Here is a 23,364-nt window from a genome sequence, read left to right as displayed (position 1 = left end):
TTGGAAGTGCAGTCTTAACCACTGGACCGCCAGGGAAATCCCTAACTAGCCATTTCTGAATCCCAATTCCAATTCTAAGGGAAAAAATCTGATCAGCTAGCACCAGGTATCCAATCCTCATCTGAGAAGCTATGGCCAGGGGCAGGGTCACAGAGCAGAATCATGACTGCTGGCTGGAGCCTACATCTGTGGGCAGAGGGAGTAATTAATTCCCAGAGAATAGGAACATCATGGATGGTTAATGCAGGAGCTTTAACCATGGATGGTAAAGACAGGCAGATAGGGACTTATCCGTGAAGCCTCAGTGTTTCCATCTCAGAACAGGGGGATAACACGTACTTCACTGAAGTGTCGGAAGGATAAAATGCAGTTACATAGGTAAAGTACATAGTCCGGTGTTCTCGTCCACTAGAACAACACTGGTGTAAGTAATGTAAACCCAGTAGGTTTGAATTACTCAAGCTTAATTCATCTTTTATTTTGGAATTTTTTTTCTTGTTGGTCTAATAAGGTAATTATTACAAGGTGTTAACATTCCTAGAGCCAATACTAACTGAAAAGTGTGTGTGCATGTGTGTGTTTTAGCATGTTGGAATAGGCAGAAAGGAAGTAGGAAACCCAGGAGAATATGTTTAGTGTCAGCACAAATGCATCTTGGGAATTTGAAAGCGTCCACAAGTGATCCAAAAAAAGACTATCTCTGTGTGCCTTATAGAAAATTGACTTTGTCACAACCTCCCCTTATTGTTGTCCCCATCCCACTTTTCATACATGTTCTCTTCGTTATTATGCAAGCAATTCATTCTACAAATGGGTTTTTATGACTATTTACATTTATTCTTTGATAGTGCTTAATCTTTAGCATTTCTGCATAATGGATCCAGGAGTATTATTCCTGTTTAATTGCCAATGAGTAATGATCTTCACAGTATTATGAATTATTTTTATGAGTTATGTTTGCTTTATTTTTGTTTTGTAGCGATTGGCATGCTCTTACTATATTGAGGCAACCTGAGAAATAACTAAGCCATGAAAAAGAATGAAATCTTGCCAGTTGTGTGAGCATGAATGGACCTTGGGGCATTATGCTAAGTGAAATAACTCAGACAGAGAAAGACAAATACTATATGAACTCACTCATATGTGGAATCTTTAAAAAAATAAAATCAAGCTCATAGATGCAGAGAACAGATTGGTGGTTGCCAGGGGTGGGTGGTGGGCAAAATGGGTAAAGGGAGTCAAAAGATACAAGCTTCCAATTATAAAATACATAAGTCATGGAAACGTAATGTACAGCATGGTGACTATAGTTAGTAATACTATATTGCATATTTGAAAATTCTAAGAGAAAAAAAAATTCTGTAACTATGTATGATGATGGATGTTAACTAGACTTGTGGTATTTTTTACAATATATACAAACATCGAATCTTTTTTTTTAATTAGCAAATTAGGAATAGAAGGAAACTTCATCATTCTGATGAAGAACATGTACAAAAACCTAGAGCTAGTATCATCCTTAGTCAGATGTTGAAAGTTAGCCCCATAAGATTGGGAACAAAGCAAGGATATTCACTTTCACTATTTTTATTCAATTAAGTAATAGATTTTCTTTTTTTTTTAATAGTGTTTATTTATTTTTACTTGTTGACAGTTTGCTTTATTTATTTATTTATGGCTGTGTTGGGTCTTCGTTTCCATGCGAGGGCTTTCTCTAGTTGTGGCAAGTGGGGGCCACTCTTCATCGCGGTGCGCGGGCCTCTCACTATCGCGGCCTCTCTTGTTGCGGAGCACAGGCTCCTGACGCGCAGGCTCAGTAATTGTGGCTCATGGGCCCAGTTGCTCCACGGCATGTGGGATCTTCCCAGACCAGGGCTCGAACCCGTGTCCCCTGCATTGGCAGGCAGATTCTCAACCACTGCGCCACCAGGGAAGCCCAAGTAATAGATTTTCTAACCAGGATAATAATGTCAAGAAAAACTAGAAAGCATAAAGATTGCAAGTTAAAAAGTAAAACAGTCATTTGCAGATGACATGATTGTTTATTTAGAAAATCCTAAAGTATCTACGAGAAAGTTACTGTGTCAAAGAAATATAGTGGCATCAAAAAATACAAGGTCAATATACAGAAATGAAGTGTATTTCTATGCTATAATCAATAATTCAAAAATGAAATTTTTGAAAATTCCTTTTATAAATATACCAAGAAACCTAAAAACCTTACAAAAAAACTTTATAAAAAGATGTACAAGATCACAACGCTGAAAGCTACAGAAACATTGCTGGAAGGAATTAAAGAAAATGGAAAATAAAAATATCAATTGGAAAACTCACTGTCATTGCAATGAAATAGCACTTCATACCCACTAGGATGGTTATAATCAAAAAGACAGAAAATAACAAGTGTTAATGAAGATGTGGAGAAATTGGAACCATCATACTCTGCTTGTTGGAATGTAAACTGGTACAGCTGCTTTGGAAGACAGTTTGGCAGTTCCTCAGAAAGTTAAACATAGAGTTACCATATGATCCAGCAATTCCACTCCTAGGTATATACCAAGAGAAATGAAAACTTTTGTCAGTACGAGAACTTGTACATGAATGTTCATGGCAGCATTATTCTTAATAGCCAAAAAGTGGAGAAAATCCAAATCATCTCATGAATGGATAAACCAAATGTGGTGTATCTGTACAGTGGAATATTTTTCAGTCATAAAAACTAACAAAGTGGACTTCCCTGGTGGCACAGTGGTTAAGAATCCACCTGCCAGCGCAGGGGACACGGGTTCGAGCCCTGGCCTGGGAAGATCCCACATGCCGCAGAACAACTAAGCCCGTGAGCCACAACTACTGAGCCCGCGTGCCACAACACTGAAGCCCACTGCCTAGAGCCCATGCTCTGCAACAAAAGAAGCCACCGCAATAAGAAGCCTGTGCACCGCAACAAAGAGTAGCCCTCGCTCACCACAACTAGACAAAGCCTGTGCGCAGCAACAAAGACCCAACGCAGCCAAAAAAAAAAGTAAAGGATAATAGTTTGCCATGTAGCTAGAGATTAGACAGTGCAGTGATGGTAAGTCCTAGATGACTAATAAAAAAGCAAAATACTGTTAACATTCAAAGTGTACCAGTATCCACTTACAGAGCATCTGTTTCGAGCATGGTACCCTCCCATGTATTGTAGAGGAAAGACAAAAAGAGAGCCCCTAGCTAAAGTCCACTAACAGTTAGGTCAGTTGTGCTAAAACTGCTTCCCGTTTTAATAATAACCTTATATTCTTAAAAGCCAAAAGTAATATTCCCTCTTTTTCTCTGATAGATGCTGTGAGAGAAGTAAGAAAATATTCCTCAACTCATGCCATTGAAAGCAGCTCAGCCAGCAGACCTGCTGCCTATGAACATACACAGATGAAACTTTTTAGGTCTCAAAGAAATCTTTACATTACTGGATTTTCATTATTTTTCTGGCTGTAAGTTTTTTAAAAAGCACAATTTAAAAACGTGATTTGTGTTTCTCTTTCTCATTTTTTCTACCTACACTATAGTTTTTTTTTTCTGTACTATTTAGCATACTAACGTCTTTATGAAAGAACTCAGATGACAGATCCAAATAACAAATAGTAATTGTGGCTTGTAGGTTCTATAGGCCCGTAACGCCCTGCATGATCTGGCGCCTGCTGCTCTGACATGTACACCACGTTCCAACCACACTGCCCTTCACTGCTCATTCATTCATCCATTCTTGCAACAAATATTTACTGAGTTCTTGTTTTGTACCCAGCTCCTTCCTGCTTCAGGATCTTCCCACCAGCTTTCCCTTCTGCCAGAATACTCTTTCCTTCCCTCTCTCCCTGGCTAATTTCTACTTTAGCCCCTTTCTCAGGAAAGCTGAGACCTCTGACCATCATTCCCCCAAAGTAGGAAGGTCTTCTGTTGTACACTCCCATAGAATGTGTAATGTATATACTTTTCTTTCAAGTGTCATTCGTGATTGTAATTAAATACTGTTTTAATTCTTCCCTTCCCAAGTAGAACCTAAACTCTGAGAGCAGGGCCTCTGTCTTGCTTCCTGCTATGTCCCCAGTGCCTGGCACAGTGTTTAACACTTAGCAGTTCCTGAGGAAATATCTGCTGAATGAATAAATGAAGATAACGATTACTACTACTAACAAAGGAAGTTACCTATAAGTAGAAGTGAATGAGCAGTTTTTAGGTTTGGCCAGCCTCACAAAATGCTCTTTAAATTTTTTGCTGAGGGGGAAAAACTCTTACTGGCCCTGCCACACTGTCTGGAATTCTGTTTCTTCTCGTCCTGGCCAAAGGCCTCTACAGAGAAAATAAGTAAATTAATAAGTAGCACTGAACCTGCATTCCAAATGCTAATCTTCTAACGAAGATTCCAAAGAAATGAGACACAGGCTTGTTTTGACTGGAAGACTTGAATTAAAAATATATCTTCCTTCCATAAACATCACCTCCCTCCACCACACCCACACCTGAAGGGGAGTCACTGGATAATTATTACTTAAAGTCACAGTTCCTGGTGATTAGTTGCACACTACTCTGACATTTGTTTCATTTTCTTAGAGTGTTGAGACGTCTGGTTACCCTTATTACTCAGCTGGCAAAAGAGCTGTCAAACAAAGGAGTACTTAAAGTTCAAGCAGAAAATACTAACCAGGCTGCCAAAAAATTCATGGAAGAGAATGAAAGACTAAAACGGGTATTTAAATTTTCTTCTTGAAAACTGGTGTAAGTGTTATTGGTATTCCCAAGGGGCGGTTTATTATTTTTCAGCATCAGAAAGAGCATTTTCATAATATATAAGCAGAAAATGACCATAAATAACAATATTCTACAAAATTATTGTTTCAGAAGTATTTTATTATCTTTAAATTTGTGTGTTCTCGCAGTTTCCCTCCATAGTAGATTAATGCCATTGGACCTACTTCCTATGATCCAAGGAGAAAACAGTATTCTGGGAATATGAATTTTAATTCCTTCATTACCATTAATTTTACTTTATAACCTAAAGCAAGTTTTAATAAGTCTCTATCATGGTTCCATTTCCCTTTCAGTTGAATTCCTGTTGGTTTTTTTGGTGTGGTTTTTATTGTTGTTATTGTTGTTTTCTTTAAATGATGATTATGTAGGAAGCAGATGAAAATAGTTGATATAGATTGATGACTGCATATAATATTTTCAATTTCTAATTTGGTTTTGCTGTTGATAATTCTTCTTTTGAGAACCCTATGCTGTCTTTCCCTGGCTACTCAGGGAGAGTGTAAATGAGATACTGATGTTTTTCATGTTAAGTAAAAAGAAGACCGAATGGAAAAATGGAAGATACAAAATTACTTCGGGTATTTTTTTTCTTAGGTTTAAAATTTAGGAGTCAGATCTCATAGCTTGAGTGTTTTCAGTTCATTTTAAGCCCCATAAGTTTTCCTAATTCTGCTTCTTAGAAAAAAATAATCAGTGGAACCTTCAGAAGTGAAACAACTTTTCTTGAAGAAAGAATTCCTAGCTTAATGCAATAAGATTATCTCCCTATTATAAATTAATGAATTACAGTCAATTATATATTACATCAAATTATATTTATGTAAAAAGTATTGTGATCCTAAATTCTAAAGCCCAGCCTCTTACAGAAAGAACTATAAGCGTCACCTTTCATCAATGCTAAATGAGTTAGCTGTTACATAGTACAATATAAATCTTTCTAAAACCTATGAAATAAGTCAAACTCATTGCAAAACAAATTTTTTGATACTACAGTGTCATGGTCACCTATTCAGAAACCCATGTTTTACTTATGACGTCTACCTTATTTTTACTACAAAAACAGGATTCAAAAATGTTTCTTTGGGTAGATTATAACCAGCATCTTTTAAGGAAACTTTTAGAGAATAAGCACCGGTTTATATTTTTACTTCGTTTTGTTCTGTTTTGAAAAAGCATTGATCCATAGATGTCATGTAACTTTCCCGTTGTCATAAATATAGGTCTGGGAAATCAAGCTGTCGGTATTTCTGTATTCAAAAACAAGCAATATACGTCACTGTAGTGTTTCAGCAGCACAGTCAGCCTTATTTTGTACCTTAATATTATTTGCTTCAATTTCTATCCTTTGATCTCATTTCATAATGGTAAAAACAAAACAAAACCCTCAAGGCTTTTATTAATATATGGTGGCTAAACTCAAAAGCACACAGCCAGTATTTGTAGACTTACCATGTACCGATCTTGATTTACCATGCCTATCACGCTAAAGTAGTGAGTTGTAACTACTAATAGAACACTGCTTTTTTCCTCTTATTCTTGAACTCCAAGAAAATGAAAAGTGTTTTTGTAGTTTTGGTACTATGATTTTTCTCATATATACCATAATTAATGTACTTAAATTAGTTTTGTCCTTCAGAAAAAGCACGTTCCTCAAAGCATTTCTTTTGGGATTGTTTTCAGAACCAGTTACTAACTTGCAAGGAAATTTATTTCATGATTACTGATTCTTTGATCCGCCACAGTGTCTCCCTTTTTTTGTTCTCCTCTCCTTTGGTTCCATGCTGTCCTGGTTCCCTGCTTCTGCATATCTGTGGCCCAGTCAGTGGCCCTAGATCATAAGTGCATAGATATACTGGGCTAAAGCGAGTACACAGTGGGGAGAAAGTCTGCAAGCTGGATAAAAATACTGTCAGTGCCCAAAGCGTAACTGATTAACCATAGGTCAGAATGTCAAAGATGACTTCTACTTCAAGATACTTCATGTAGGTTTTGAAATACCAGCTGAGGAAGGATAAAATTGCTAAAACATCTCTTCGTTCTTTATCAGAGATACATTATCTAATGGAAAGTGCATTACCCTGAAGTCCAAAAGACTTGGGTGCCAGTCCCAAATCTACCAGTAATTAGCCTTGTGACCTGGGGCAAGTCACCTCATTTATTCTGGGCCTCAAGTTTATAACTAATAGCTAACGTTGTTCACATGCTTCACAGTAAGGTATTAACTCTTTCAATTGTTGCAACAATGCTATGAGGTTGGTGCTGTTAATATTTGCATTATATAGATGAAGAAATGGAGGCACAGAAAGGTTAAGCGACTTGCCCAAGATCATTCCACTAATAAGAGACAGACCTAAGGATTGAATCCAAGCAGGCTGCCTCTAAAATCCACACTCTTAACCACATTGTTCTGTGCCCTTCAATCATATGCTAACCTATGAAAGGACTTGCAGATGGTGCCTGGGACGCATTTCTGTTACGATATTCAGTTAATGAAATGAAATAATTATGAAAGACCAATTAACTTTTAATTTAACTGCTTTAGTATAACAACAGTGACAGAGCTTTACTTCTTACTTGTTTTCTTCCCAGCCACTTACCAAGGTGGGATAAGGTGGGTGGGACAGTGAACATGTGTATTATTGTAGCTGGTATCTATTGAATTTCAGATTCCAGGGCTCTTGGTCTTTCTCCAGCATCAAGTTACACAAAATAAAGTTGAACAAGTTGACAGGTGCAGTAATGAAAGCTTATTTACAAGACTGACACCAAATGCAACTTTTCCAAGTCAGTGGCAATAATAATTCAAGCAGACAGGGTAAACATTCCTGTAACTCAGTCGTTCTCTTCCAATTTGGGTAATCACTGGAGGCTTTGTTAACTGAATTCAGTGAAGTAACAGCTAAGATTGTTTTGAACTTGAAATGGTCAACAAACTTGTAGAGATTTGAAGGGTTTTTTCCCTAGTTCCTGCTCTTAAATATATATATATATATATATATATATATATATATTTTTTTTTTTTTTTTTTTTTTTTTAATTTTGGAGATAAGAGGCTCCTTCGGTTTTAGTAGGTACTTCAGTCCTTTACCTCCTAAAAAACTTTCTTGGATTTATACAATATATTCGTTCAAGCTTTAATTCCTCTTTCGGATCTGCCTAATCTCCGTTATAACACAGTAGTATTGTATACGATCTTGTGCTGCAGTATCTATGCTCTAGTCTCATCCTTTCCACTAGATTGAAGTTACCTGAGAGCAGAGACCATACTTACATTTTTACTCCTTATAGTACATAGCACTGTAAAATATTTGCATGTAGTAGTAGCAGTGCTCAGTAGAACTTTGTTTTGTTTGTTTAATATATCAGCTTACATTAGAAAAGGAATCACCCTGCAGTAGAAATTCTTTACTGTGTCAGTCTGTTTTAAATTGTCCTGAGTTAACTTTTTTACCTGACTACGGAAGCTTTCCGTATCAAATTGCTGCCTTTTACTTGGTCAGATAACTCATGCCAGTATATACATGTTCTGTTTTTCAAACATTAATCTAATTTGCCTTTCTTGGTAACTTAACATCTTACAATTTCTTTTTGATAAGTCGGCGTCTTCATTCTATTAACGATGATTTCCATCCAGACATATAGATTATGAAATTTTTACCCCATGATGTTTTTATTTTAGTCAAATATTTTACTATTCAGATCTTAATTTTTCTTGTCTAGAAGAGATAAGCTACAAACATAAACATTTTAAAAGCCAGAATAGATTTGAAAATAATAAAGAACATTGTAAAGGATTAACTGAATAAAAGTAATTTGGAGACTGTTCAATGAAAATTAGGTAGAATTGTCCAGGTGAAGAGATGGCCCTGTTATTCTCCACTTACCCATCTCTATCCTGACACCATTATATTCTTCTCTTATGAATTCATCTATATAGAACTAGTCTGAGTAGACAGCTCTGCAATTGGAACATAATGGCTTTCCAAGTAGTACTGTCCCCAGAACTATTTGTTTTTCCTTAGAGTAACATCACGCAATTAAAGAAAAGACATTGTTTATCTAAATACCTTTGAAAATACAATTTTTTTTTGGCTGCCTTGGGTCTTCGTTGCTGCGCCTGGGCTTTTTTCTAGTTGCAGTGAGCGGGGGCTACTCTTCATTGCGGTGCACAGACTTCTTGTTGCGGTGGCTTCTTTTGTTGCGGTGCACGGGCTCTAGGCGCGCGGGCTTCAGTAGTTGTGCCACATGGGCCCCAGAGTGCGCGGGCTTCAGTAGTTGTGGCTCACAGGCTCTAGAGCACAGGCTCAGTAGTTGTGGCACACGGGCTTAGGTGCTCTGCAGCATGTGGGATCTTCCTGGACCAGGGATCGAACCCGGGTCCCCTGCATTGGCAGGCAGATTCTTAACCACTGTGCCACCAGGAAAGTCCCTGAAAATATAATTTTAATTGTAGCCCAACCAGAAACTCTTGTTATTTTCATTTCAGAGATTTCAGTCATAGAAGAAATTTTGTGTGTGTTTGCCAAATATCAAGTTTCTGCTAACAGAAGTTTACATTATAAAAAAGTATAAAATACTGAAAAGGACAAAGAATAAAATAAAGACCAATAATTTAAAATACATTGTTCATCTCTTTTCCTGAAAGAATGGCTATTGCAATCTAATGTTACTTCTTTCTATAACTCTCTTTTCTGATAGCTCTTGAAAAACCATGGCAAGGAAGAAGAACACATTTTGGAAGCGGAAAATAAAAAACTAGCAGAAGATAAGGAAAAACTGGAAACTGAATTAAAGAAGGCTTCAGATGGTAACGTTGTATGCATGCACAAAAGTAGGAAAAGTATTGTGATATTTTATGCTGTTACACTTCACTCTTTTTCCTAAAACAAAATCATGGCTAAATGTTCTTCTGGCTAAAATACCAAGAGTGACCTATTTATAAATTCCTGCTCAAATACGGAGATAAAACACTGTTTCAGCCAAGAGAAACATGCTCTGTTATACATACAAACATGTAGGTGTTTCAGATCTGTGTTGTAAATACAGATGTTCCTCCCTTAGCAAAAGAGCTATGTTCCTGAAAAGTTGCTTGTAAACACATGTCTGGAAATGAATCACATTTTTCCGTCATAGTATATTGCTTCTTTGAAAGAAGCAATGACGGGGGATTGCTTATTATTATTATTTATCTTATTTATTATTATTTATCTTATCTTATTATTATTTATCTTATAATTATTATTATTTATCTTATCTTATTATTTTGGTTATAAGAAAATACGTTGCTGATCTCAAGCCCTAATACTTTCTACCTGCCAGATATAAGGAAAATGTTCCTTGAAAGAGATGGATAGGGATAGAATAAGCCACAGTCTAGGATGCCAGCTGAGAGCTTGAATGTCTCATTCCAAAACACACTGCAATGAGGTCTTGGGGTAGGGCGTCCTAACTCCATTTTCCTGAAGGCAGCTATTTCTCCTACATTTTTTGTTTTTTGAAAAATAGCTCTGTTAGTATTTTCTTCTTCTTAGACAAGGAACAAATTATTATTGCCTGTAGCTGCATAGCACAGAAAAGTCCCAAGTCCAGTGTCATCCCAAGAAACTCTGAATAAAAGTTTATGGCTTGACCCCTGAGCAACATTCCTGCATATGACATAGTCCTTGATGTTGTCCAGATACTGGGAAACCTCTCAGTCAGAGTCAAGATAATAACCAATGCATAGACCTTCTCCAATTTCAGATCTCTTCCACTACTTTGTGTTGGGAATAACTTGGAGAACGTTCAGTGACTGAATCAAAGACCTACTTTATGCCATTTGTAAGTTTAGATATTTTTAATAGACCTCAGTATAATAGAAGTTTCTGTACTATAACTTGCTGTTTGATTATCTATGGACATTGTTTGTGTAGAGTTGAGTTCATCAAGGTGTATTTGAGGGACTTCCCTGGTGGTGCAGTGGTTAAGAATCCTCCTGCCAGTACAGGGGACATGGGTTCTAGCCCTGGTCCAGGAGGATCCCACATGCCACGGAGCAGCTAAGCCCATGTGCCACAACTACTGAGCCTGCTCTCTAGAGCTCGCAAGCCACAACTACTGAAGCTCGCGTGCCAAGAGAAGCCACTGTAATGAGAAGTCCGTGCACCACAACAAAGAGTAGCCCCTGCTCAACACAACTAGAGAAAGCCTGTGTACAGCAACAAAGACCCAGCACAGCCAAAAATAAATAAATAAACCTATTTAAAAAAAAAAAGTATTTGAGTTTGAGATGGAAAGCCTGAAGATAAAAGCTAATTCTGTTTAAAAAAAATCTGTAGGATATTTCATATATGATATAAAATATATAGTTACTTTCCTACTTCTTATTTAAAGTAAAAAAAGAAAAAGAAAATCATTTAGAGGCAGTAAGTTAAAAAATAAGTTACTCTTCTAGACAAGGTGGTAGATGATGTGATAGGTATAGTATAGCTCAAAATTCTAAATCTTCTCATAGTTGGTGTACTGTTGGCTCTTCTGCAATTCCAGACAGTTTGGAACATGATCATGAAGTTTTAACATTTGTATGAAAATAAATTTAGTAATCAGACATTTCAAGTGAGAAATAGTGTTCTTTTTTTACCCAACACAAAATATTGGTGCTAATCCTTCTGAAGAATGCAAGGGACTATTTCCAAAATACCTTTAATTAGTTTAAAAAAATTATTTTAAATTTCTGCTTTTTTTCATATTTGCCAAGGATCCTTTCCCTTATGTTGTAAGCAGAGTAGGACAGAAATAAAAAGACAGACAAGAATAGGTTGTTTGCCATGCTACATCTCTCCTAACCTGGCCAGCTTAGTTTTTTCCTCCCTTTGCCTTTTAAAAATTCCAACTCTGAGATATTTTGAGCTTTAACCTCACAAGTCTGATATATAACTCTAAACTCGGGGTTATTTTGAGTAATATAAAGAAACTCAATATTTCTTTAACGGACAATTCAGATGTCTGGAGAAAATGAACTCTTTGATAATACAGGCATTTTGTTTATGATCTGATAACAAGAGATGCCAAGCTTCTGTGTTTGAAGTGTAGACTGCAAAACTGCTTTCAAAGTGAATCAGTGTTGAGGTAGAAGCAGATTTTACCTGTTTGAGTATGTCCTGTTTGGTTCCTGCAAGGTGTGTAGTATTTTATGAACACATTTTCTTTTAGATAACATTGTTACTGACCTTGAGAAGATCAAAGTTCCATTTCTAAAGGAGGTATAACCCTGGCTGTGTTCTCTTGACCTATACCAATCAAATTCATTAAGACAAGAACTAAGAAATAAATTAATAGTACAAGATTTGGATGAATTCAGCAGCACAATGCTTTGTACATAGTACCATTCAAATATATTCATAGATTTCTAAAAATTGAGGGTATTAAGGCTGACAGTGCTTAAGAAATGTTTTAGCAAGTTCTTTTATATTTGAAAACTGAGTAGAAAGGCAGTGTGGTTTGTTTCTTAATAGAGGTAGAGTATTTTCCATATGTATGGTCTTACCCTTAGTGTTTCTTTAATCTAAGTGAAACATTTTCTCCAAATATATTAGCAGAAGTAAAGCATAAATACAAAATGTCTGTTTAAACTGATTCAATCCAAATTGGAAAAGTGCTATTCTGAAGGCAGGTATTAAGAGCACTCACTCTATCAGTAGTGCCAAAATCTCCATCAGTTTTTAACCACCAGCTTAGATTTTTGACCAGTTAGTAAATTACCTGTGCTTCAGTGCAGTAATATGACCCCAGTGAGCCAAACGAGAGCGTGCATGTCCCCAAGCACCCAATTTACACTCAGGACTAACTTAGTCAGGTGTAAGGACCTGATCTGTCATTTTTAATGATTTGTTTAATGGTAACTCTGATGTCCCAGTGTGTGGAGTAATTGGGAAGGGTCAGTGCCATGAAAAATGAGACCTCAGGCTCTAAAGAATTTACAAAGTTCACAAGCCCTCATAATAAAAATAGACCTTGTATGTAGTGGAAAACCTTCTGATATCCAAGGAGATTGACTTTTAAAGACTCTTCCAGGAGAGCTTCCCAGTATTTATTCTTAATACTTTCCCAGTATTTATTCTTTTTTTAAATTAATTTCTTAAATTTATTTATTTTATTTACTTATTTTTTATTTTTGGCTGCGTTGGGTCATTGTTACTGCGCACAGGCTTTCTCTAGTGGCGGCGAGCGGGGGCTACTATTTGCTGCGGTATGCGGGCTTTTCATTACTGTGGCTTCTCTTTGTTGCAGAGCATGGTCTCTAGGTGCGGGGGCTTCAGTAGTTGCAGCACATGGGCTCAGTGGTTGTGGCTCGCGGGCCCTAGAGCACAGGCTCAGTAGTTGTGGCACATGGGCTTAGTTGCTCCGCGGCATGTGGGATCTTCCCGGACCAGGGCTCAAACCCATGTGCCCTGCATTGGCAGGTGGATTTTTAACCACTGCGAGGAAATACGTACCATTCAGTCATTGCCTGCATCCAAGTGGTGGTAAAAGTGGATACAGTTTTGAAAGTGGTCGAGTTGCCTGTGGACATGTCGCTTCCTCATTCCTTTAGGAGTAATAGTATACCCATAACATGCTACATTGAAAGTTACCAGGGCTGCCATTCTAATAGTAGAGGTTGAGTAGTAGTGTATTTCTCCTACATAAAGGGAAAAGAAAAAGAAGAAAATACAAAAAAATGGTTGAGGCAAATTCCTTGACCCTGCCCTTATTCTTTCTTCCTTCCTTCCCTTCCTTTTCTTCCTTCCTTTCTTTTTCTTTCTTTCTATCAGCAATTTTTTAGGAACTATTCATATAACTTATTCATTGTAAGATCATTTAACATGGAGCATAATTAAAACTGTCCTTAAAAAGCATAACTTTTGAGGGACTTCCCTGGCATTCCAGTGGTTAAGACTCTGTGCTTCCAGTGCAGGAGATGCGGGTTCCATCCCTTGTCAGGGAACTAAGATACCACATGTCACACTGCACAGCCAAAAAATAAAAAGCATACCTATTGAGGATAAGGCAAATTTTTATTTATTTTCTTCCAGTTTTATTGAAATATAGTTGACATATGGCCCTGTATAAGTTTAAGGTGTGCAGAGTAATAATCTGATTTACATGCATCATGAAGCAATTATCACAATAAGGTTAGTGAACATCCTTCGTCTCATACAGATACAAAATTAAAGAACAGACAATAATTTTTTTTCTTGTGATGAGGATTCTTAGGATTTCCTCTCTTAACAACTTTCATGTATGACATACACCAGTGTTAATTCTATTTATCATGTTGTATATTACATCCCTAGTACTTATCTTATAACTGGAAGTTGGTACCTTTTGACTGCCTTCACCCAATTCCCCCTCCCACCCCCACCTCTGGTAACCACAAATCTGGTCTCTTTTTTATGAGTGTGTTTGTTTTTGAAGTATAATTGACTCTACAACACTATGTTAGTTCCTTTTACACAACATAGCGACTTGCTGTTTCTATACATTTCAAACTGATCACCACGATAAGTCTAGTCAAGTCTAGTTACCATAAGTCACCATACAAAGATATTACATAGTTACTGACTGTATTCCCCACACTGTACATTTCATACCTGTGACTCATTTATTTTGCAACTGGAAATCTGTACTTCTTAATCTCCTCACCTATTTCTTTCTTCCCCTTACCTCCCCTCCCCTCCCCTCTGGCAAACACCTGTTTGTTCTCTCTCTATATAAAACTCTGTTTATATTTTGTTATGTTTGTTAACTTTTTTTAATTCCACATATAAGTGAAATAATACATATTGCTCTTTCTCTGTCTGACTTACCTCACTTAATATAACATTGATCCCTTCTAGGTCCATTCATGTTGTCACAAATGGCAAGATTCCATTCTTTTTTATGGCTGATTAATGTTCCATTGTGTGTGTGTCTGCATGTGTGCGTGTGCATGTGTTTGTGTGTGTATTACATCTTTTTCATCCATTTATCTTTTGATGGGCAGTTAGGTTGCTTCCATGTCTTGGCTATTGTAAATAATGCTTCAGTGAACATAAGGGTGCATGTATCTTACATTCTCTAATTAATGTTTTAGTTTTCTTTGGATAAATACCCAGGAGTGGTATTGTTGGAGATAAAGCAAATTTTAAATGCTATCTAAACAAAGTATATACAAACAGAACAGAAACTGATTGTAAAGGCCCATTCTGTGTTCCTAAGTATTGGCAGCATATAACAGGGACCTTAGATTTGGACCAGGAAATGGAATCTTCTAATCCTATTTAAACTTCTCCTTTGCCAAATAGAAGATTTATATTTTTCCACTCGCAACTAGTTTATTCAACTCTGTTCCTGGATAAATGCTTCTCTGTCACTGTGGCTTACCTTGAAAAGAACTAGCATTCTAGCATTTCCTTTTACAGACCAACTTCACTACCCTTAAAGATGTTCAAGTGTTTTTTAACAATCATCACCCTCTAATGCCAGTAATAAACAAATCATACTAACATAGGGACCAGGGAGTGAAAATAGTTGAAGTGCTTTACAAGAGGAATTGAAGATCAAGATAAGAGAGAAAATTACAAGGGAATTACTATTCTGTATATCAGTAACCCTAAATTCCTTCTTCTTGAGTTCCTTACAGAGGAACTGTTTGAGCCATCTATCTATCTAAAAATAAATTCTCAAAGTCCAAACTAAGCATATCTTACAGTTGCAAATTCTTGTGGGTGTGTAAATTCAGCTATCTTTAACTTGCAGTTATAATCAAAGCCACCATCTTATTTTAAATTTTGCAATGCTTTAAAAACTTTGGTAGTTTTAGTCATATCATGTTTTTTGTTTTATGACCTTTTAATGAGTTTCTATGCTTTGAATAAGAAAGAAACATGTATTTTCTCCTCTGTTTATTTATCTGGAAGTTTCTGCTTCTTTACCATCTCCTTCCCTTCCTTTGTTAGCTGAAAAATAAAAGTCCATATTTTAAAAGAATAGCATAGTTTATTTGAAGGATGTGGCAATAGACTATATGTAATTAATAATACATCAGTTATTTAAAGCAAATAAAATATATGACCCACCATTTTAGTCAGGTTTTAGCTCTTAGGTTGCTTTTTCATTTTTTAATGAAAGATATATTGCCATTTATTAGTTTATATTATCTCCACATGCAGTTGATGTTACTGTCAAACCAGAAGAAGGAGGCTTTCTTGCTGTGACTGCTTTCCTGGCACTAATATGTCATGGTGATATTTTCTCCTGCTGTTCCCTATTACATTTCCATTTAGTTGTGATGTTTTTCTTTTTGTGAGCTTCCTATCTGTTTGCAGGCCCTATATAAAATAAACTATTTAAGTGTCATCCAGTGACCAGGAGGAATAGCTACAGGGAAGATAGTAACTGAAGACAGAAATTCAAGGATACCTTTCATAGCATTGACAATACCAGCAAGCATGACTGATGCTACCTGAGGAAAAGCTTTTATTAGGTCTACAGAGGGGCATTAAAGCAAGAGAAAACAGTCTCTTCCCTGAAGAGCTTTATAACCCAGATGGATGGATCCAACATATATACATAAAGTGACTACAATTTATTTCTTCCCCTGTGTGATACATGAGTTACTTTACTAAAAAACATGGAGTGGAGAGTGCTAAATGCATACTGAATAACAGAATGTTCCAGGTGATAAGAATATAATCAAGCATAGTTCTCCAAGTATGTTGATGGACATATAGATTGGATCAGCTTGTATCAGGTTTATGTTTACTGCCAAGTGCAGTAACGAAATTAAGCTGGACAACTCTGCTCTAAAAACACTTTTGAAATGGATGGAAAACAATCAGCTAGGAAAATGAGCTGGAAAATTAAAGAAGGAAAAACCTTTTCTTTGTAAAACTCAATCTCATTGCAGCATCCACTGTCTGTATAGCCTTTGTTCTTTCTATAAACAAAATTGGAAGGGATAAAATGGGGAACTTCTTAAGAGGTTTCTTAAAATTTCCAGTATACTTTGGATCCTCCTCTCCTCTTATGCTCTGATACTTTAATTTATATTTCTTTTCAGTAAATTTATAATCTAAGAGAAAAGTGGTAAGACTTAGAAGTGTGTTTTAGGAGAAGGATCAGAAAACAATGGCCCATGAGCCAAATCTAACCTGCTGCCTTGATTTTAGAAATTAAATTTTATTAGAACAAAGCCATGCTCATTTGCTTACATATTTTCTGTGGCTGTGGAGTTAAGTAAACTGGACAGAGTCTGCATGGCATAGAAAGCTGAAAATAAGGGAGTTCCCTGGCAGTCCAGTGGTTAAAACTCCAAGCTTTCACTGCGGAGGGCCCAAGTTCAGTCCCTGGTTGGAGAACTAAGATCCCGCAAGCCGAGTGGTGCGGCCAGAGAATAAAAAGAAAGCTACAAATATTTACAGTCTGGCCCTTTACAGGAGTAGTTTACTGACCCCTATTAAGGATCTTGAAGTAAGGAAGAACACCTTTTTCAGTATAAATAATGGTGTTGAAGAGATTGGTTTCTGCTTAAAATTGTTATAAAATTTGCTGTGCACCTAAGTGCTGGTTGAATGAATGTCGATCAGATAATTTAAGAAATTATATATGCTTATATGTAATAAAACTAGTTCTTTGTTTACAGTCAAAGTAAACTGACTCCTTCAATTCTCGTATATGATGGTTTGTAAATTCTTCTAGATTCCACGTGTTGCTTCTGCTTACGCACGAACTTGCTTTGTAAAGCATATCCTTTTCAAAGCAGTTTGTATAAAGCTGTACCTACACAGTACTTTGCCTAAAACGTACACCCTGATTTTTAAGTGCAAAGCCAGCATATTAATATAATTTGTAATTATTCTTTGCTAAGTCACAGAGCCAAAATTCTTTTCTTAAATACATTACTTAGCAACCCAGCTAAGATTAATGAAGGAAGTCTTCATGCATTTATTGGTGTTTCATTCGCTAATAGCATAAGAGTGGGGCTGATTTTATTTATTAAATTATAAAGCCTGCTCATCAGTTCCTTGGCCCCGAGTCCCAGTAATCCTTATAAGTATCAGCATGCCTTACATCCCTGTCTTTTCTAAAACCCAAAAGCGCTTCACCCATAAACCTCATTCATGGTCATAGTCCCCCAGAGGGTAGGGGCAGGCACCAATATGCCTAGCGATAGGTATAGAAATTAAGACACACACAAAAAATCACTCATTTCCCCTTTGCTCATGTGACAAATAGAGCTATAATTGGTTTCATGCATTAATGTTTACTCTTTAGTATAATTGTTTGGGCAGCTTTCTTTCCATTCCTTCTAAAGCATGTCCCTGCCGTTAGTTTGGCTTCTTCACTTTGCCACTAGAGTGGCAACACCACAGATCTGATTATGCTTCTTCACTTCTTAAAACTCTGTATTGGTTCCTGTGACCTTTATAGCTCCTCAGGATGGCACACGTGGTCTTCTGCGATCTGCACCCCAGCGTCACCTCTAGTTTTGCCTGCCCCACCCTTGTCCAGTCTAAATTTTATACCCCTACTCTATTAAATATGGGAGCTTTTCCTCCTAACAGTGGTGTTTCATCACCTTTCCCCTTTGCCCAGGACTGCAGGTCTGTCTGCCTCTACTGCCCTCTTCCTTCACACTCTGCCAGCTTGTGCTCATCCTTCAGCTCCAGCATCGCCGCCTCTCAGGAGCCTCCCTGAAACTCTCTCCCTTCAAGCTGGGTTGAGTGACTTCCATCTGGACCTCCATAGTTCTGCATGGATACTAACTTAATAGTGTACTCTGTAGAAATTACTTTTCATTTGTTTATCTTTCTTACTAGATTGTAAGTGCTGTGAAGGCAAGGGCCACATCTAAGTCACCTCCTTGTCCCCAGCACATACTTAGTGTTCTAGGCCTGTTATCTAATAGATATGAATAAATCTCACCCCCAAACACTGGTTCATCATAATTAGGCTCTTGCAAACTACTTACCTCCTTCTTCTTCCTCCCCTCTTTCTCCCCCCTCCCTCCTCTACTTCCCTCCTCTCTCAAGGACCGAGCTCTGGTGATAGTCAGGTATCCATAACTTGGTACCTGCACCCAAGCGTCTCAGCATTGCTGAAGGAACTAACTTCTTATTTTAAATAAATGGTCACTGCATTCAGATGGTCCCTCAGCACTGTGACAGTCCTATTGAACTTCTCTAAAATCTTCACTTTTTCACTCTTCAGAATCTCACTTCTAAATTCTAAATCCACCCTACTTCATTGGGCACAAAGAATTAATCAAAAAAGTCATCTTCTCACCACCAAAACTACTGTCCTCCCTCAGCTGGCCTCAAACTCTACCTGTCCTTGGGTTACTGTGGATTAAGTTTCAATCCCTCTTCTACTGCTTTGGCTGCCAAGCCCACTATCCTTCTCAAGGATGCTGTTTCTGCAATTACTTCCTCACTTCCTATCACCCTACAGACATCTTCTGGCATCTCCTATCCCAAAGCATAAAAACAAAAATTTCCTTTTGTCTCATATTCCTTCACTTACTGCCCCATTTCTCTGCTCTACTTCATAGCAATTTATTTTTTTTCCTTTTAACTTTTTATTCAGACATAATAAATTCAAATCACACAATTCAAATCACAGGAGAGATGCAAAAATTATACCAAAAAAATATGCCCTGTACCCAAATGATAACACCTTACACTTGCCTTATCCTTTTCTTTCTCTTCATATTTTCCTCTCACTTATTATTTTTATATTTTCCAAATGGTGATTTTCTAATTCTCTTATTCCTTCTCCATTTATTAGATGCCATTCTATTGTTAAAGGAGAAGCTTTCCCTTTTTCCCCCAGTTACTTATTGATTTGCTTGTGTAATATATTCATTGCATTATAATTCATTGTGAGCATTATATTTTAGTGTTCAGATTGTCTCGGATTTGGCCAGTGGAAGTCTTTTCAAGCTGGGTCCCATATCGTTTTGTCATGCCCCCATTCTGTAAGCACATACATTCTGGTATAACAAGATAGTCCAAGCTTATCTTGTACTTTTCCTCCTCTAGTCCTTGAATCAACCATTTCTCCAGTGAGCCTTTAGGTAGAGAATGGTATTTAGAAAATAATATCTAGAGCCTAGGTGTGCTCATTGCTACTGGGGTGTCATTACTTCTAGGTGCCCTTAGCAGACAGAACTGATAGTAGCTTAAATTTTACCACTTTAGAGAAACTTTTCCTGAGTACTCCATCTCATGTGGCTGCATAGTCATTCTTTATCACATCACCCTATTCTAACTTTCTTCATGACACTTGGCACTCACTGTTGGTTGGTTGCTTGCTTTATTGTGCGTCTTCCTCTGACTAGAAAATGAGTATTACGAGAGCTAAGACCCTACCTATCTTTTCATCCTCAACACTTAGTAGAATGCCTGATGCCTAGTAGTCATTCCATACATTGTTGAATGGATAGATGAGTGGATGACTCCCTTGTCTTAGGGCAGTTTCACCTGTGTAACAGCTTCATCTTCTCTAGTCATGAACAGTAGGAATCTTTGGAGGGGCTCTTATGTGTCATGGACTCTCAGTAGTTAGAGACTGAGAAAAACGTTTCCTTCTTCATATTCTTGATGCAAACAGTAAAGATTTCTCATCGCTGTTAAGGAGCTTAATTCTCACAGCCCTTCTGTATTTGTTGTACAAATTGACCCTAATGTAGATTTCATAAAAACTGTTTTTATGAACACTAACTTTAAATATTTTTAAGATATTTATAATCATATTGCCTCTCAACCCTCCTCTTAAGTAAACCTCTTACACATAAGATTTATTCATGAAGGTTAAGGGACGTACACTTTGATATTCTTGAAACGTATTAAGTTCATGCTTCTTTTTTTTTTTTAGTCTATGGCAATATCTAGATCACTTTTCGTGATCTGGCTTACCTCATTTTTATTTTTGAATTTAATTTTATTTATTTTTCTATACAGCAGGTCCTTATTAGTCATCAGTTTTATACACATCAGTGTATTAATGTCAATCCCAATCGCCCAATTCATCACACCACCATGCCCCCCCGTGGCTTCCCCCCTTGGTGTCCATACGTTTGTTCTCTACATCTGTGTCTCAATTTCTGCCCTGCTAACTGGTTCATCTGTACCATTTTTCTAGGTTCCACATATATGTGTTAATATATGATATCTGTTTTTCTCTTTCTGACTTACTTCACTCTGTATGACAGTCTCTAGATCCATCCACATCTCTACAAATGACCCAATTTCATTCCTTTTTATGGCTGAGTAATATTCCATTGTGTATATGTACCACATCTTCTTTATCCATTCATCTGTTGATGGGCATTTAGGTTGCTTCCATGACCTGGCTATCATAAATAGTGAGGTTCATTCTTCTTTACTAGAATATCTGCTTTTCTTTTATCTACTGCCTCACTCCCTACTCACTGACTTTTTTTAATATTACCACTTTGGTGGGGTTTTAACTACATAATATAATAATTTTAAAACATCAGAAGATTTTACACAAAAGAAAAATTTAATTAAGTTTTTGTTTATTTAAAACAATGGAACTTAAGGGGTCATATTTGATAGGTTCTTACTAAGATAGTACTTATAGCCTAATGAATTTTATTATATCTTGTCCTATATACATGTGTTTTGTGTGAGGTTTGTTCCCACTGTACTTTTTTTTTTTTTTTAGTGTTACGCGGGCCTCTCACTGTTGTGGCCTCTCCCGTTGCGGAGCACAGGCTCCGAACGCGCAGGCTCAGCGGCCATGGCTCACGGGCCCAGCCGCACTGCGGCATGTGGGATCTTCCCATACCAGGGCACGAACCCGTGTCCCCTGCATTGGCAGGCGGACTCTCAACCACTGCGCCACCAGGGAAGCCCCCACTGTACTTTTTTAAAATAAACTTTATGTTAGGACAGTTTATATTTATAGAAAAGTAGGCAATATAGTACAGAGAATTATCATATACCCCACACTCAGTGTCTCCTATTATTCATGTCTTACATTAATATGGTTCATTTATACAATTAATGAACCAATATGGATATATTATTATTGACAAAGTCCATAGTTTATTCAGATTTCCTTAGTTTTCACCTCACATCTTTTTTCTGTTCTAGGATCTCATTCAGGATACCACATTACATTTAGCTTTATGTCTCCTTAGGCTCCTCTAGGCTATAATAATTTCTCAAACTTTCCTTATTTTTGAAGAGCTTGACAGTTTTGAGAAGTATTGGTTATTTTACAGAATGTTTCTCTATCAGAAGCTGTCTGATATTTTTCACGGTCAGACTGGAGTTATGGGACTGGAGAGGAAAGTCACAGAGGGTAAAGTGCCATTTTCATCACGTTATTCCAGAAATACATACCAGCATGATTTATCACTGTTGATGTTGACCTTGACTGCCTGGCAGATGTTACTGTTTGTCAGGTTTCTCTATGCAAAGTTACTTTTTTCCCCCTCTTCCCATAGTGTAGTCTTTGGAAGGAAGTCACTATTTGTAGCCCAAGCTTAAGAAGTGGGGGGTTATGCCCTACCTCCTTGAGGTGAGAGTATCTACATAAATTTTTGGAACTCTTCGGCACAAATATGTCTATTTACCCCTAATTATTTATTTATTTAATCATAGGTATTCATTTTATCCTGTAGATTATAATTTAATACTCTTTTAATCTATACTCGTGCTTCTCTTCATAATCAAATGAATCTTTTGCCTTTTCCTAAAGATTCATCTGGGGAGGGATAAAGCATGACTGTTGCTTCAGTTTTTTGAGGCCTTCTGGGAATAAACAAGGCTGTAAAAAAAAAAAAAAGAAAAAAATACTCTTTTATTTATTTTGTTGCTCAAGTCATTTTTTTAGCATTAGCCATTGGGCGCTCCTTCAGTTGGCTCCTGTGTCTCTTTGACGTGTCCCCATCATTTTGGATTTTTCTTTTTTTTTGCGCTATCTTTTCTTGAGTACATCCTTCTGACTCTACAAGGTGCTCCAGGCTTATCTTGTATATATCCTGCCCCATAGAATCAGTGTTTTCCTTTTTTTTTTTAAACTAAACTGGATTCTCTAATAGTATTCGTTTGCTTTTTGTTTTTAATTATGAATTAGCATGAGATATTTGTAACGTCATTATATTTATATCAAAATATCAAGAAAGGTCTGTTTGCTTTGTGACTTTCCAGCTAGCCTGAATTTTTTTCCATTAAAGATATAATTTGGTTTAGTTGCAACCAAGATTCCTATCAAGTGACTAATGTGGTACCTCATTGTTTACCTGACATTTATCATATTTTCAAAAAATGAACTGGCTCCACACAAGTGAATTTTTCAGATGCTTAAAGCTTAGACTTTTCATTTGTCTGTTCTTTCCTTCCTTCAGGGAACATATTTTAGACACCTGCCATGTGCTAGGCACAGTGCTGGGTACCCAGAACAGAGAGACAAGACACATCTTTGTTTCTTGAGTAGTCCACAGTCCGGTTATAGTTATACCTCAGCATGATAAGTGCTATAATAAAATTAAGCTCAAGATGAAGTAGAAGCCAACAGAAAAGATCAAGGATAATTTCTTGACATTTC

The 23,364-nt window shown here is 37.0% G+C and overlaps 1 protein-coding gene, 1 non-coding gene and 1 pseudogene across 2 annotated transcripts in view; all 3 read left to right on the top strand.

The window, feature by feature from the left end:
* The window catches only part of LOC136128069 (uncharacterized), a 52,140-nt gene that overhangs the window by 18,311 nt on the left and 10,465 nt on the right, over window positions 1-23,364 (top strand). The window contains 3 exon segments of the mRNA XM_065883751.1: window positions 3,320-3,470; window positions 4,588-4,723; window positions 9,484-9,592. Coding sequence (XP_065739823.1) covers window positions 3,320-3,470; window positions 4,588-4,723; window positions 9,484-9,592 — 396 coding nt within the window.
* Window positions 13,323-13,452, top strand: LOC136128635 (small nucleolar RNA U109). Its single transcript, XR_010656225.1, has one exon. It is a non-coding gene; the product is annotated as a small nucleolar RNA U109 (small nucleolar RNA).
* On the top strand, window positions 22,465-22,586 carry LOC136128639 (U5 spliceosomal RNA; annotated as a pseudogene).

The sequence above is a fragment of the Phocoena phocoena genome, chromosome 9, assembly GCF_963924675.1.
Source record: "Phocoena phocoena chromosome 9, mPhoPho1.1, whole genome shotgun sequence".
Lineage (NCBI taxonomy): Eukaryota > Metazoa > Chordata > Mammalia > Artiodactyla > Phocoenidae > Phocoena > Phocoena phocoena.
Note: the sequence above shows the minus strand (reverse complement) of the source record. Positions and strands in the feature narration are given on the sequence as shown.